The sequence below is a fragment of the Drosophila subobscura genome, chromosome J, assembly GCF_008121235.1.
Source record: "Drosophila subobscura isolate 14011-0131.10 chromosome J, UCBerk_Dsub_1.0, whole genome shotgun sequence".
In the NCBI taxonomy this organism is placed as follows: Eukaryota; Metazoa; Arthropoda; class Insecta; order Diptera; family Drosophilidae; genus Drosophila; species Drosophila subobscura.
In genome coordinates, this window is record NC_048532.1 from 6,687,486 (window position 1) to 6,704,306 (window position 16,821).

Sequence of the window (16,821 nt, forward strand, 5' to 3'; positions counted from 1 at the left end):
AGCCGCACTTTTAGTTGGCAAAAAGTGTGAAATATTTAAAGAGAAAAAGAAAATTAAAATGATAAATACTTTAACATAGAGTCCTGATGACCGCCCGTAACTAAAGCTATAAAAAGATTCCTCTGCGGTAAGAAAATTCCTGCAAATCAGAGACAAACCCTTTGATACCATCTTACATGGACACTTGGATCACACACAACAAAGTGAAGTTTCAGCTATATAAAAATCCACTTACAAGTGGCATGGAAATAGTTTAGTACAGAATTTCTTCATATCCTAAGACAAGCCCTTTGATTCCGCTTGAGATCCGAATGTGACCGCAAAGGGAAAAGTTTCCATAGTTTCGCGCTAGTTTCGACCGCAAACTTTTCCACAAAGTTAATGCACCCCAAATGGGGTGCTTTTTGAATGTTCGCTTGCGCCGGCCTCTGGGGCACCTACAGTCGCTTCCCATGCCATCAGTCCGCATATCCTCTTCCCCTTCCGTGCCGTGAAGCCTTGAAGAACTGGGTTACAGGTCAGGTGCAATTGCCCAGATCTCAGATCTGGGATGGGATGCGATGGACTGATGGACATTGTTCAGCTTCCAACAGCAGCAGTGTATTCGCCCCTTTTCCTCTCATGATGAGGCCTCAAAAGAGGACTTGGACCTAAGTTATTCAAAGGAGGTGTCCAGAAATGAAGCCATAGTCAAGGTCTGAATGAGGGTGAACATAATTTTGGGGGACATTCTCTTTGTGTCATGCAAATTCAAGTAATGATGAAATTTAATGATATTCAAGACCAGCGAAAGGGTGTTTGAGGTAGGGTATATACATGGCTTACAGTGGCGTCAATGTAAACAAACATGCCACATGGAGCGCCGCAAAAATTAATATTTGTGTTAATAAAACCCGTAAAGGGAAAGGGAGATGCGAGAACAGTGTGGGTGGGGGCTGGGGAGCAGCAGATGTGCGGTTATAAGTGTTTACATAGCATGTTTTGGATCCACATTTAGTCAAGCGGATGCAGGGTGTTATCTGTGTGTGTGTTTGTGTGGTGGAAGAAGATAAAACGAGAAACGTGCCAAAAACCAAAACGCTTAAAATAGAAACTGAAACATAAGCTTCAAATTGCGTTACCTGCCCCTACATAACGGGACCTCTGTCTCTTTCTCTTTCTGCCCTCTGGCACTCACTTCATGTGACAGCTGGAATGCAGCCATCCCTTTTTCGCGAGCAATTGAAGCTGTGCGGCGCACAATTCAATTAACGGAGTTTACTCTCTTTTCCTACTTTACGCTCTCTCTCACTGTACCATTCCATGCCAGTTTCGTTTGCCGCGTTGACGGGGAAGGGGAAATGTCTCAATTTCAACCATAGAAGCTGGCGTCGATGCCACCGCAAGCCAAAGAGGCGAAAGCGATTAAGAGAGTAAGAAAAGACAGCAGTACAGTTCCATACAGTGGTCAAAGATAATTATTTACAAAGAGTAAAGATAGCCACGTTATCTATAAACTACATATAATCATGGATTCATAGCCCACCGCTAGTCATGCAACAAACTTTTTGCATATTTGATCAGGGGAAACATTTTCTGTTCCAAATTATGCCCCGAAATGAATACGAATGCAAAAGCAAACAAAAGCCGAGAGGCTTAAGTTGTTCTTTTGCCCACTTGTTTCGCTCATTGCACCCATTGTTTGACGCCGCTCTCTGTTCAGCCAGCATCTCTCATCCTCTCTCTCCCACACTTCTGTTACCCACACTCTTGAACACCACACTTTGGTCTCGCGCGCCAGCACCCCGCTCCCCCCTCGCAGACAAACGAACAGCCACTTGGCATTGCATTTCGGTTTTGCTTCCCCTGTTTCTTTTTTGTGCGCGGTGTCGGCGGGAATATTGTTTTTGTGAGGAACTTAACACGCAAAATGCAGCGAGTGCACGGCTTAAAGCTTAGATTCTCGGTTATAGAATTCGTACACCGGTAATATCAATATCATAATGCCCAATACCAATATCAGGCAATACCAGTAAGTACTCGAAACATAATTATCTTAAAAGGGTATTTGAAAGTCATTTCACAGTGCTCTAGCATCCCATTCCTCTTTGTAAATTTTGTGTTTTGCTGTTTTTCTCGTTACTTCAATTCCACGGTTGGCGCGTGGCAACGGCATTCAAGTGAAATAAAACTTCACACCATCACCGACACTCTTTTTGCTCCCTTTCCTTATCCTTTATCTCGCTCTTTTCCTTTGCCTCTGCTTCTGCTCCACCCACGCTTACACCTTTCGGCTTAGCAATGAATGAAATGCAATTAAGTTGATGTCGATACGAGTTTACAGTGCCTCACTGAGTGAATGGACATGGATGACGTCTCTGGATGGCTGACATTCTAGCCAGCAGGCACCAAACAAAGCAACACCTGATTATTGATGAGTGGCACACGGTTGTTGTTGTTGCTATTGCAGGCACTGTACCGTTGCCAGAGGAGGAGCCGAGAACGAATGAGGTTCCCAAGAGTCTTTTGGAGTGTTTTTTGTGAGTGCACGTGAAGTGCAAGTATCGAGTGGTGAGTGAGTGAGTGAGTGTTTTGGCACCAATGAAGTCGCTTCAGTAGCAGTTGTCATGACGGCTTAGGGAGTTCTATTTAATTAACTCAATGTACGAGCATGTGCCATGTATGCACATTCTGCAAGATCCGAGGAGCTTTCCATATTTCAGCTGCTCATTAAGTGCAACTGCAATTGTAACGGGACTAGTCACGACAGCTCTCATGAGCTCTGAGCCAAACAAATATTATTAAAACAAACTTGAGTGCAAACACAAGGCCTTACTTAGCACTGCGCTCCTTCTCCTTCGTTTCTCCCTCATTCCACAATCCTTGCAAGCGAATGGAGCCTCTGCATACAGTGCGTTGCAAAAGTGTAAGAATGAAAGAGCACCTTAAAGCATATGCAATTTCTCATCGTGTAAAATTTGATTGGAACATCGTTAAAGGAATATTTAGGTCATAGAACTAATTAGCTTGGAAATGTTCCTATATGTATTTTTTTGCCTTGTTGGGGTTAAGTGTCTTTAAAGTTTTGTAAGACACCGTCCCCGTTCTGGTAGTGAGAAAAAGTGTCAAAAAGTCGAGAAACTAGCAAAAGTTGCACATGCCACACATATGTATGTACATGCATATGTATACGTGTACATGTCTGCCACGCCCACACACTTAGTGGGCTGTTCCCATAATGGCTTTTGGTTAGAAAGGAGTTGCGGCTGTGGATGAGTAAAGGGGTCTAGGGAGGGACTCGAGACAAAAGGCAGGGCAAAAATTTGCGGCTACAAGTTCATTTATCATTTTGCTTGAGTAATTGAAATTTCAACGTCGCCCCAGCCCCAGCGCAGTGGGGCAATCAATGGGGGATGGGAGTGCTGATGGGAATGGTGCCCAGAGGAGGATGGCACCACAGACTCCGAACCAGACCCGAACCGAAGCAAAGTGGAAGCCAATACATTAGACGGTTCCGTTGTCGGTGCCATTGCTGCCTGTCCGGACACATCTTTCGCTTTGAACTTAATGGATATGAAATAAATAAAAAATGTATCCATATAACGTAGCATTCACCGACACTTTACACCCTATACACGAGACCAGACCGCCCCATCCCTTGCCCCATATCTCATTCCTTTCCCTGAAAGCATATGCAAAACGAGTAGGGAACCCCTCTCAAAGTCGCCAAATGGCAAACGAGCGAACGAGCGAACGGAAACTCATTCAATGAGTCTCGCTTCTCATCTTTTTTTTTGCCTGTGCCTCCTGGAAAATCGATTGGGGATTACTTTCGGGGCATCGCTTTTCATTTTTACCTCGTTTCACATACATATTTATTTTTGGGCCTCCAGCTTATCCCCTCTGAGCGGGGTGGGGGTGGTAAGTCATGGGTATTAAGGCTCTTAGGGGTGTCTGCTTACGCATCGTCGCACAAATGATTTATAAGCTAGACAAAGGGCAAAAATTGAAGCCCCAGTTTGATAGTAAAAGCCTCACCTTTGGCCATGGCTAACAGCCGGATCCCGGCCGCTCGGTTGGTGACACAAAAATGAAATCATTTGACCATAAACATTGAACTAAATTCAAAATCAATTTAGCGAAATAATAAAACTGAGCCAGATTAGAGGGAGATGAAAATCAGAGCAAGAGCAAGAGCATAGCCAGCTGCTCTGTCCTAGAAGTCTGCTGTTGGGCAATTATGTCAACAATTGACTTGAATGGCCATTGAACGGGGCCCAAAGCCATAAGCGGCTAACAATGTTGAGAAATCTTTCGAGCTGTGTGGGGTGGAAATATGAAAACATGAATAAATTGTAGAAATTGTGGATTTTCAAGCTGAAATATTGGAAAATGAAATGTTTATTCAACACTTATGGTTTAATCACCAGCTTAAGTTGAAGTTCGTAGATTATAAATTGCTCAAACAACAAACTATCAAAATGTGTAGCCAAAAAAAAGGAGTTAACTTCAGCAAAGTAAATTTCCGGTGAAAAGTTGCGAAAATTTGTGTTTTCTTTACGTGACTTTCTCCTGTTTATACGCAAAATCTCTGGACTTTAAAGTTGCAAAAGTTTTCATGGGGCTACACAAGGAGTTGTGTATGTACATATAAAGATGGCATCAGACTGTTGGCCAACTCCACCGACAAATAGCCATAAATAAGTACCAAGCACAAACAGACATGCGAGTATATACGAGTATATGAGTACATATAGGTTTTGGGTATTGGCAACATCGACCATTGTTGGCCCAAAGCGCAGTCAAGCGGCAGCCAAGCGGCGACAACTGCAGCAAGTCTGGCCCAAAGCTTATTTATGCCCTCAGACACAAGCACCGAGAGAAGGACGACCAGACTAAGAAGAAGCCTTGCCAAGCAGAGTGAAAAAAATGTAGCCAAAAGTCAAGTGAATTTCCTCAGCACAACACACCCACAGATACACACCAATACACACTGCGACAGGGAAACAGGAGGAGACACAATGCCATGAAATGTAGTTTGTTATGAATTTCTGCTACATCCTCTTTCGGTTTGGGGGTTTCCTTTGGCCCAGAATCGTGCCTCGGAGAAGGACACAAACACATCCGTAAACAATTTGTACTGCTCTTATTTTTTTTTCGCTCCTGTTATGTCTTCTTTATGCTTTGTGGAGGATGTTCTCTGATAAGCAAAATAAAGAAATGAACACAAAGAAATTGAAAATAGGCAACCCTATTACGAGGGTTCCAACTTCCAAACGGCAGCCCAACAAAAACAATTCAAATGAACTGCCATTCCGCACAAGAGAAACACAAGAAGTCCAAAGAATTATTCAACAAAAAAAAAGGGTTAAAAGTGGCAATCAACGCCTCGGATTACAAATTCGACTTGACTGTGGGTGGGGCTGGGGTTTTCTCTGAGTTAAGATGGAACCTGAGAAAGCCCTGACAGCATCAAGCAAAGAAAAACTTGCGGGCAGCTCGTTAATTATCAATTGTTAGCGAACGTTGCATATCAAATGAAATGTTTTTCTTAACTTGGTCTATTTTTAAAGGGTTTTCTCGCTTGGGCACAAGTTTTTGTTTTTTCTATGCCTTCCATTTGCAAAGTGCTTAAATGAGTTTTCGTTTTTTTTCCAAACAGTTTTGTACTTTCAAACATTGAGGTTCGTGTTACAGCCAGTAAAAGTTTCAACTGCATTTAACAGATTTCCCAGGTCTGGTAAGCCTTTTAGACATTCTAATCTCAATTGAGTGTAGGTAATACCCCAAATGGTTTTTATATACTCAAAATATATTTCATTTTAAATTGTTCTAATGACACTTAATACTCTATTGATTTTCAGAATTAAGCAACTGCATAGCAACTGACCACATTGCACGTGGAATGGACGCAAAGCTTTTGGCATTAACTACAATATTTTGGTATGTTTAGAGTTTTATTTTATTTTTATTTCTAATTAAATGCACGACCACAAATGTATTTTTTAAGACTGATTTTAGATATGACAGCAATATAATAAAACCTTTCAATGCTAAGGAAAGGGTTTGAGGTGCACAGATTTCCGCAATTGAAAACTATTTGATGAATTTACTGCACACCCCACAAAAACATAAAAATCCTTTGAAATAAACTAAGTTGATTATGAATAATTTTTTCCAATGCAAGCTCAATCTTCTGTCCAGTCTGAGGGAACTTCTACTATAAATAATACGCTTAGCAACATTGAGTTGTGCACATTTTTTGTGCAGTTCGTGATAGAATTAAATGCTATAACAAATTCCTTTATGCTTCAGCTTTGGTGGATAAATTGCTTGCGGTATAATATCACAGAGCTGTCAGGTTTCGGTGTCAAGTTTGTCTGCGGATGCCTCTTTATTGATTGAAGTTTAAATATAAACTGCATCAAAATCAACCTCGGGCAACGAAATACGATATAGTAGTCACTGCAAAAGCAATGTACAGGCATAGAAAGGTCATGGCCTGTAAGTCTTCACACAGAAGAGGCAGTCGAAGGATTGCATTAAACTGTTGCTGCACTCATCAGCGTGTGAGGATGACAGACAGTCAACCCCCCGGAAGGGGAGCAGAGCGAAATGATGAGGCTGCTTAGGCCAATCGCTGATGGCATTACTGTGTGTGTGTGGGAGTGGGAGAGCGCGTGCCGCACTCACTGTGTGTGCTTCACTGTGTCAACGTAATTTTTCTCTCGCGCTCTCTTTGCTCCACTTCAGACCGTTCCTGTTTGCCATTTCATTTCCATATGCACAAAGCAAATAGGCAAACAAATTGCGGGAGGGGGAATGAGGTGTGGTGTGTGGTGGGGTGTGAGTGTGTGTGGGTTGTGAGTGAACGTTAATGCAGAGAGCTGGCAACATTGTTGTTGTTGCCGGTTGTCTTGGCAGCAGGGTTATCGGGGGTTCTCGGTGTGTTGGGTATTCTAGGGTTGTGGCATCTTGACAGGCAACAACTCCATGCTCAGTGACACGTGTGAATGTGAAATGTTTTGTTGCGAGAACAAGCGGGGAAACAGCGGCAGGGGCAGTGGGCTCCAAATTTTTTGACATATACAAGGCCAAAAGTTGACAGGATTTGCGCGCAAAAGGATTTAGACCAGGGAAATATATACCAGGCGATGTGTTCACGGAACAGGAAGTGGAATTGGAGCAGCAGCAACGAGAGAGGGGACTCGGCGGAGGGAAAGATCTCGAAGGCAGGATAATCGACTGGCTGTCATTGTGTTTACACTAAATTTCAATTAAATTTTGAGGCCTACTTTGACAACTGACAGTCTGCCAGGCTCCAAGAGCCAGGATCCAACGAGACTAAGCAAATCAAGCGGAATAAGAAGAAAGGAAGGAAGGAAGGATATCAAGCAGTACAAGAAGGGAGCAGGCAGTGGAAATCAAGCAGTACAAGAAGAGGGACAGGAAATCACTCAGAATAAATATAAAGAGACGAGCCAGGAGGAAGAGCAGAGTCTAAGGCAAAAGGATAAGCGTAAAAGAAACATTTGCAAATGCGGCACTTGGCCCCTGCCCCATTCCCCATGCCACATGCCACTTTTAGGCAAACGACAACAAATCTCGGGGCCCACAACTCGCTGGCAACAATTTTATGCGGGAAAATGAAGCCACTTTTCCTTAGCGCACAAAACAACAACAAAAACTAAGAACAACAATCCCCAAAAAGCAGTGGAGAGGGCGGGGATTGGGTGGGCAATGGCACTGTGCTGGATTTGCCAACTGGATTTAAAATGGAAATTATTTGAAGGAAACCAATTCGCTTTATTACTTTGGGGCATACGCAGCAGCAGCAAAGTAAAACAAAAGCAGTCAACGGTAACGCCAGCAGCAGAGCGCCAGCAAGAACAACTGTGAGTGAATGAGAAGCAAGAACAACTACAACAAAGTACAACAAAATACAACCTGAAACAAAGAACAACAAAAGTAAGCGACCATAAAAATTAATGCAATAAAAACACATGGCAGGCAGGCAGGAAAAAACACACACAAAACAAAAGGACATTGTATAGAATACACCGAGAGAAAAATACCAGCAATTCTTAAGTATATAATACGTAAAAAATTAAGTTAAAATAAGGGAAATGCTAACAATTAGCATTGGGATGATAACAGAAATTCTCCTGATATTTTACTAAGTTTTAGCAAATATTTCCCAGTTTTTCGCTCCGTGCAGTGATGGCCAGTGAGGTACAAAGCAAAGGACACGACTGAAAGTCAGTGTAGCTGCACGTTCGATAACGCTTTTTGCTTACACAGAAAGCGTTGATTACCTCACCGATAAATTATCGCTGTGAAAGATGTAAATTATTGCCGACTTCTTGCACAGAAAAGGAAAAACTTCGCATGAACATTACTAAACTTTTTTACTTAACGCAAAACTTGCTGATAGAAATAAGTTTTCTATAATTTATAAAAGTTATTAAAAGATAATTTCAACATTTTTAGCAGATATGAATGCATTATTTATGGCTACATAACAATTCTTGTTATTTATTAATTGGAAAACAATTATAAACAAATGATTATTTTATATTCATTATAATTAAATCTATTAAGAATAAATGCTCAGTTATGCATAATTGCCATAAATTAACGAGAGATATCGAAAATTGAATTGTATTAATCGAATAATTAATTGAGACTAAAAATGATTTTGATTGCACTTTTTAATAGGAATTTAAAGATGTGTTACGAATGCTTAATTAATGGAGAAAGTGATTTATATTGAGCCGAAATTTGTATATTTGAAATGGGAGTAGAAAGATAATGTAAACGTATTTTTCTTTTGCCATTTAGCAGCCGAGCAACTAGACAAAGAAATCTTAGGCAGATACTCAAAGAAAAGTCTGTCTGTGGCAGGACAATTCTCCTCCACCCACACCCCTACGCAGCCTTCATTGCTGTTTCTTGGCTCCCACTCAAAGCTGCAGCAGGCGGTGGCAATTAAAAGGACTCGCGAGTCATAAACATTGCGCTTGAGTGGATTGTTGGTGGGTGCTGGTGGCGATGCGGTGTCTGCCTCGCTGTTTCTTTTGCCTGTTGCCTGCGCGCTTGATTGAGCTTACAGTTTGCGGCTCATAAAGTCACAGAAGGAAAGAGAAAGAGTCCCATAATTACACTTTTCAATTATGCATAATTATGTGTAGAGAGCCGAGAGAGAGAGAGAGCAATTTGTGAGTTGCTGTGTTATGCTGTGCTTTGGCTGCGTTTAAAATTTAAAGTGCAGTGACACGACACGACCCTCGGCCTGTCAACCCGGCCTGCCACATCCCTCATTGGAGCCGCCAACCGCCTGCCGTCGCTGTTATGCGATATGCCCCAAAGGCGACCCCAAGCGAGCCAGCCAGCGACCGCATTTGTTTGCTTTGGCTCCCACCGTCTCTCTCCTGCCCTCTGCTCTCTGCTCCCCTTCTGCTCCTGCTGCGAACAGAGCGCAAGGGAACGGTGCAGAGCAAAACATAGCAGAACAGAACAGGAGGACTGCTGACTGCAAGGACAACGCAGCAGGCAGAAACATAAATCAGGATTTTCGCAGCCTGAACCACAAATGTTTTTAAAAGGATTCATTGCTGTGGCAGCGCCAGAGCAACAATAATAACCTTGAGGAGGAGGGGGTGTGTGTGTGTGTGTGGCAACAACCCTCAGTACACTCATCCTCATATGTACATACATACATATATCGCTGATAATCTTATGCATGCTTAAACAGGATATGGGATAGATGGAATGTGCGAAGGAGCGAGCGCTTTACCTATGCCATGCCCATGCCCATGCTCATTCCTAATTCCATTTCCCCATTTCCACTTTCCTTCTTCAAACGCGAGTGCCACAACTGTAGGAAAGGTGTCTGTGGTTTATGGTGCCTTGTTCTTAGAGTAATCCCAAATAAATCTCAGCTTCAATTAACTTTAATTGAATTTCAAAGATGTCTTTAAGGCGTGGGCTTGGATTTGCTATTATTTTCTGTATAAATTTCATATAAATAGGAAGCTAGTCGCGGGGAGATACATAATAGAACTAGGGGTAGAACTACAAGTAGAACTAATATAATACGCGATTTATCCTAAGTTCTTAAGCGAGCCAAAGGCCTAGCTGTTAGAACTCTTTGAAATCGTATAAAATGAAGTCTTAAATCTTCAGCTAATTTTCTAAATAAATAAATAAAATAATTAAAAGATCAACTTACCCGTTAGGCAGCAGAACAGCGCCGTCCACAGGGTCAACATGATGCGATGACCCTTTTTGCAGTGGCTTCTCTTTTGCTAGTTTCTGTTATTTCTAGTCTCTTTTTCTTTAATTCTCTTTTCTTTTATTCCTTTTGCTATATGCTTTTACTTGGTGGTGCTATCAATTCGCACTTTCGTTGTGTTTTTGTGTTCAGGTTTTGATCTATGGCAAAATCTCTGGGGAAGATACGGGAATTTATTGGTTTTATGTCTCTTTTTTGCACACTACCGAGCGATGCTCCTCCCATTGTCTCTTTCGCGTTTTGCTCCTGCTGCTGTTTCTCTCTCTCTCTCTTTTTTGCTCTGTTTCCCGCTCGTGAATTAAACACTTGCAATGACATTTAAAACACTTAATATCAATGGCAGACAATTTAATCCTTTAACGTTCGTTTGTTGAACTCGTTTTTTGTTGCTGCATTGTTGTCGTTGTTGCTGCTCTCGATGCTGCCGTTGCCATGCACCATGCCCCGTGTCCTTGTTGCCGTTGATGTTGCGATTGTGTTTTGCTCTTTTCGCTGGCACGGCCCCGGTCCTAGGCCGGAAAAATATTTTTATTTTGTTTTCCCCTGCCCTCACAATTCCTGACCGGAATTTTCAGTTTCCCCTTTTAGCTTGGAACCCACCCAAAAATGGATTTTCATTGAGCTTTAACAGGGGATTTTGCCATGTCATGGGCACATAAATTGATTAAATTTTGTGTTCTGATAAGCCAGATTTTCTGATCGAATGTGCAGTGTAGCCTCTTTTGTTGCGAGCAGAAAATTCTTAAGTAACTCTTGGCAGGAAATGCAATTTCCTGTTTGAAAAGGAGCCAGAAAAAGCTGCTTAGGGCTACAAAACAACAAAATAGAAAACCTAAAGCAACAATTATCGATTGCAGGGATTGTAATCGCTGGCATAAGGCTTATATATATTTTTTTTAATATTCTGTGAACGTTCGAAGTAGCCACTGAAGAGTGAGCAATTTTCCCAATTTTTGGCCTACCATTTTGGTCCCTTCGTTATGCAAAAAGAGCTGAAGAGTGTGCCAGATTGTTGCCTTATTTTTACATCTCTGAAATCTTTGAGTGCCCTTCCAGCGGCAAGAATTTTCCCATCACCTTCACCTACTTTGGTTCACACTCCAAGTATTCCCTGGGGCTGTAAAGTTTACACCACAAATTAAAAAAAAGGTTTTACAGGGGCAACGCCCCACACACAAAAATATAGTTTCTTGTCTCTCCACTCAAAAAACAAAGTTTCTTCTATCATACAATTAATAATTGTTAATGCATAAACTGGAATGAGTTTTGGGGGTTTCAGTTCATGTCATGTCTGCTGCATATTTCATGAGCGAGTCCTTGGATCGCATGTATTCCGAGTTCTTGGGTTTTGGTGTCCAAAAATAAATGCCAACAAAATTATGAGCAGCTCAAATAGGGAAAAAGGAAAATGGTAAAATGAGAAAATGGACAAAGCAAGCCGTATCCTGTCACGCCTCTAACTATGTCTTTGGCTATTTCTATCCATCCACCCATCCAACATCCACTTTGGCATCAATCAATTTTCTGTCCCCCCTCTGGATAGCTGGGGAAAACTGGGAAAAAGTTTTAGTTTAACTTTACCATTTCCCTGGCTTCTAATTTGTTAAACATTTGCCGAGGAATCGCCATTTTCACACGCCTCTGGGAAAAATTCTTTTTCCAGCAGTGGAGTTTTTCCACTGCCGCTTGCTCGTCGGCTGTGTGGAATTAATTAAAACTTAATTAATTGCAAACTACCCCTCTGGAGAGGGGAAAACTAATGAGAGGGGGAGGGGAGGAGGAGTTTGCAAAGATAAAGTCCAATCTGTAGATTCTCTGGAATCCTCTGCCATGGCCCATCTCCTGTGTGGCTTCAATCAGAAGTTGCTGCTGCTGACAGATTGCCTACTGGTCTCTCCGGGTCCGGGTCTCGGTTCGGGTCCTTGCCCGAGGACCCTAGCCACTTGTCACTGTTGCTTCCGTAATGGAATTAGAGAGGGGGGAAGCCGGCTGCAGGGGAGTATTAGTAGTGCTGGAGTGGCAGCTTTCCAAGACAGAGGCACATTTCCAGAGTTCTCCTCACCAGCAACGTCAGCAATGTCTCTCAAAAGTGTTAACGCACTCAAATGTTTCAGTTGTTGCTCCTGTTATTCCTTACTCTGTCCAACTCTTATCTCTCTCTCTCTCTCTCTCTCTGTTTCTGCCTCTGCTAAACGTTGCCCTAGGCTGCCAGGCAACATCTGAAGTCGAGTGTCCTCTGGTCTCCCTGCCCCTCTCTCTCTCTCCTTAATTGTAAACGTCTGCACTTTGTTGTCCTCGTCCTTGAGGCAGTGTGTTGGTGTCTGTATGTGCTTCTGCTCTAATGCTTAGTATCTGTGATTAGGAAGCAACTTAAGTTCCGGGTTCACCCACAGCAGCTTCTCTCTTCCCCCTATTCCCATTGTTGTTTTGCTATGGCCCATTGTGTGGCAGTAAATTCTTTTGGGTATGAATATTTTATTGAGTAAGGTTTTCGTTTGGGTGCTTTGGTTGCCACGAACAAAGACGAATAAACAATAATTAAGGAAATGGTAAGGAGCATAATCATAGAACCAAATAAAGATACAAATTTATTCACTCCAATCTCTTTTAGACAAGATACGGAAATAAGACTCAATCTATTCAAAAACTTAACAAAATCTAATCGCACTTCATTGGTCATTGATTCCCATTTGAGCCACTCCAGCTCAGCCATGAGACGTGGCAACTGCTTCATAGAAAAACTTTTGAGCCAGCCAGAAATCTCTTAACAGTCTTTTCCCTTACTCTACATTTTCTGTAAAACAAATAAAGATAAAGAAGCAAGCCTTGAAAGCACTTGACACTTGACAATTTCCACTGTTCTTATTTTCATTCGTTTGGCTCCAAGTGTTTTTTCTCCTGCAGCAGCCGAATGTGTGTGTGTGAGTGTGAAAAGTTTACCAGTGAAAGTTTTTTCCTTTTGTTGCCAGTCGAAACAAAACAAAAGTTCATTTTCTTAAGCAGGCAGGCACAGAAAATATTTTGAATACAAATATTCTTCGTAGTTCTTTTAGTGGAACGCATTGCGCATACGCAATGTGATCGGCAAACAGCATCAGAGGCAGGCAGGCAGTCAGCAGCCGACCTTCAGGCCATCGAGAACATAAATTTGCCTCCACTTTACGTGGGTCTTTTAAGCAGAGAGAGAAATTTTGGTATGTAGTGTTGGAATGGAAAAGAGCAAAGAGTAGCATCACAGACTTTGTTTTAAAAATAAATATCAAGGATCTGTTGTCTATTAGTCAAATATTTATTTAGTATTCAATCGTTCGATCAATAGACTTTATTCTTTCACTTGTTCATTCTTTTTTTCACTCAAAAAATGCCTCTTTAGGTCTTAAAATCTTTCGTATTCATAGCCAAAATAAACACTTTCTTCTCTCACAGTGCATTGCTTTAATATTTTATGTGTTTTCTATTAATTTTTGTCACATTCTTTTTCCGTCTCTGTTGAGCAAATATTGTATTACACTGGACGGGGGGAGGGTAAATATATTAATGTTCGATATACCATTTGGGACGGGACGTCCACCAATTTCTGTTTTGACGCGCGCTTTTCGTGTTATTTTTGGGGGTGGAGAGGCAGCAAACAGATCAAAGATTTGCCTTTGGTTCTTGTTTTTCTTGTTGTTCCAATTTGTTAATTTATATTTGGGGTCTGCTCTTGCGAGTGTTTGGGGTTCTCCTGCTCCTTCTTGCTGTCTCATTCTTTTGTCTAAATATAAAACAACTTAATTTGCTGCATGCTAATGAGGGGGCTGGGGGTGTTGACTAGCAAGGGGGCGGGGCTGGAGGTCGTTGTGTGGGCGTTTAACACTTTTATAATTTGTTTGGCTGCGACTCGCTCTCTTGGTCTCAGGTCTGGTCTTTTGGTATTTTGTCGCCTGCCACACAGCTGACACGCACCAAGTTTTTTGGGTGTTTCTCTCTTTTTGGGTTTTTCCTTTCGAAACGAAATCGTACATAATATTTTGAAGACGATGCCATAAAGTATTCGCGTGCCGAGTGCTTTTTAACTTAACTGCCCGACAAAAATAACAGCCACAACAACTGGGAAACAACAACGGCGACAAATGCGACAAAAGGTCATTCAATTTTTTTGTGTTTTGTTTGAAGCTCTGCCGGCAAATGTGGCAATGAGGCAATGAGGCTTTTCCTGCGTTTTCACACGTTTTCCAAAATTTACGACCCAATTTTTGCCTCCTTCCTCCTCTGTCACACACACACACACTGAGTCACACACGTATATGCACACCCATCTACTGTTGGATGGTGGATACTTTCGCTTCTCACGTTTTTTTTGGGCATTACATTTTCATAAACTTTTTTGTTGGGGAATTCCTTGGACTTGAAGTTGGTTTCGTTCGGTTCGTGATTCTCAACAATTATCGCGTTGTGGGGCCGCTGCCTTTGCCTGCGTTCGCTGTCGAATGTCGCGCTAAAACTGAAACTGATTTGGGGCCCTCGTCCATGGCGGAGGCCCAAGGCAGCAGCACGGCAGAAGAAGGCGACAGCCGAAAGAGGGGTCGGCCGAGCACACACACGAGCACGAGCCTTTATCAGCGAGCAGCGAGCAGATGCCTCGGCTGTCGCTTCGTGTGGCTGGGAGGGGAGTACATGCCGAGGCGCCCATACTGAGCCGAGCTCCAAACTGAGCTCTTGTCGAATTCGCCGCGAGGAGAAGGACTGACTCTCTTACGTTGGCTTCCAAAGTTGCCGCTCTTATGTTTCTTTCTCTTTTGTGTCCCATTCTAAGCATCTGTCTAAGGCATATTCATGGAGAGGTGGACGCTTGCTGCTCTTTGATTGTCTTTCTCTTGCATAAAAAAAGAAAAACGAAAGTGAAACAAAATTTTCCTCACCTTTTATAAATACCCCACGTTTGGCTTTCGCTCTCTTTTGGTTTCTTGTGCGCTCTTTAATTTTAGCTGCTCTCTTTCAAGGTCTAACATTAAAGGTCTATCAATAAAATGTTTGGAAATAGTTTCGGCAATCGCTAATAAATATATTAGTGGAGGCAGGTGGAAATACTTAATGGTGCAGAATTATAGCTTGACGCTTAATAAAAATTTATTTAATGATAGTCTTCACTGTTGAAAGGGTAAATTTATGTTTATTGTAAGGCACTTAAGATATGCCTTGGACGAGTAGTGCTCGGGCCTGGGCTAGATTTATTTTAATAGGAATTGGAACATAATTAAAAGAATTGAAAAATGGTTCAGGAATGACAGTCTGTTGATTCTTGAATGTATTTAAATATTCTTTACAAATATAGATCCCTCACATCAACAGCAATATCTTAAGGTTCATTATCAACGCCTTTAGGTCAGTGCCGAAGAGAACCGAAGCAAAGAGCGCGCATGCCACTGCAAATATATTTAATTTTAAATCATTCTTATGCTCTCTTTCTGCTCTTTTTGTGCAAACGGCGAATTCATTAATGTGGCCAGCAGGCAGAAATTTCAATAAAATACGTACACTCAGCGAGCTGAAAGACGGAAAGAAAGAAGTTTGCATAAAAAAAGAGCTAATGACAATATAAATTCACATGGCGTATGGAAATTTGCCGCAGATGGGCAACGGGTGCTGGGCTGAACGCTCGTTCCACTCGTACCCCAAAAACCAGATAACAGATTCCAGATTCCCGTATACCCTGTCTCCCCAGGGAGGTTTATGTGTTAGGGGTGGAGGATGTAGGGGGGCGTTGGCTAACAGCAGTTATCGCTGAAGCGAAAGGCAGTAATTAGCGTAAATTGAGTTGGTAAAAAGCGCAAGTGCTCAAAATCCGATAGGCAGGGGCAACCTACAGCTGCCCCCCACCCTATACCATCATACACTTGGCCAAAAATGTATTTTAAGAGCAGCAAAATTGTGATAATATTGCCAGAAAGTCGCCATTTAAGTGCGAGAAGTCAATTATTTTATTGATTTTGTAATCCCTTTTCTCTCAGTGTGGCCCACCACCCAATAGTCGTCCCCCCTTGTTGTTGTGGTTACTTCGCGGCTGGCTGGCACTGCTGCTCCTGCTGCTGCTGCTGCTCCTGCTGGCGCTGTTTCTGTTGTTGATTATGTTGCAATTAGTTGTCGCTTTTGTGGCAAGCCGCGACACCAGGACACTTTCAATCAGAGATTCTTATTCCGACAGACCCGCTAATGCCTCATCCAGGTGGGGCTTAGTGAGTTAATTAAACAAGCCGATTACTGTCCAGCGTCCAGCACCACGCGCCCCCCGCTGACCTTGAGCCCACAGATTCCTCCACTTGTAATTCCTACACACTGTTTCAGAAAAGTTTCCACACAACTTCTATCACACGCATACAGCCTTTTGCCCAGCTATCAACTTTCCACACACATATTGTCCGAGGCGTCTGAGTGTATTGGTTTTCCGGGCGTAGGTCACTGCTGCTTCTAGTTGGTGGATAGGTGGGTGGTTGGGTGGCTGGTGGGTTGCTGGTTGGGTCAAGTTCTAGGTGAGAGCAGGCTTCATTCAGTCTAATGAGCGCCAGTCG

General features: G+C 42.4%; 1 protein-coding gene across 2 annotated transcripts in view; it reads right to left on the reverse strand.

Moving 5' to 3' along the window:
* LOC117893849 (zwei Ig domain protein zig-8) overlaps positions 1-14,754 on the reverse strand; it is a 41,027-nt gene extending 26,273 nt beyond the window's left edge. The window contains exons 1-2 of one of the 2 annotated variants that reach the window (XM_034800616.1): positions 14,624-14,754; positions 10,211-10,427 (exon numbers count right to left, since the gene is read on the reverse strand). In XM_034800616.1, the coding sequence (XP_034656507.1) occupies positions 10,211-10,250 (40 nt within the window). In that variant the 5' untranslated portion in view covers positions 10,251-10,427; positions 14,624-14,754. The remainder of the gene's footprint in view (positions 1-10,210; positions 10,428-14,623) is intronic. The other variant, XM_034800617.1, reaches the window with a different exon arrangement.
* Between the last annotated feature and the right edge of the window lie 2,067 nt (positions 14,755-16,821).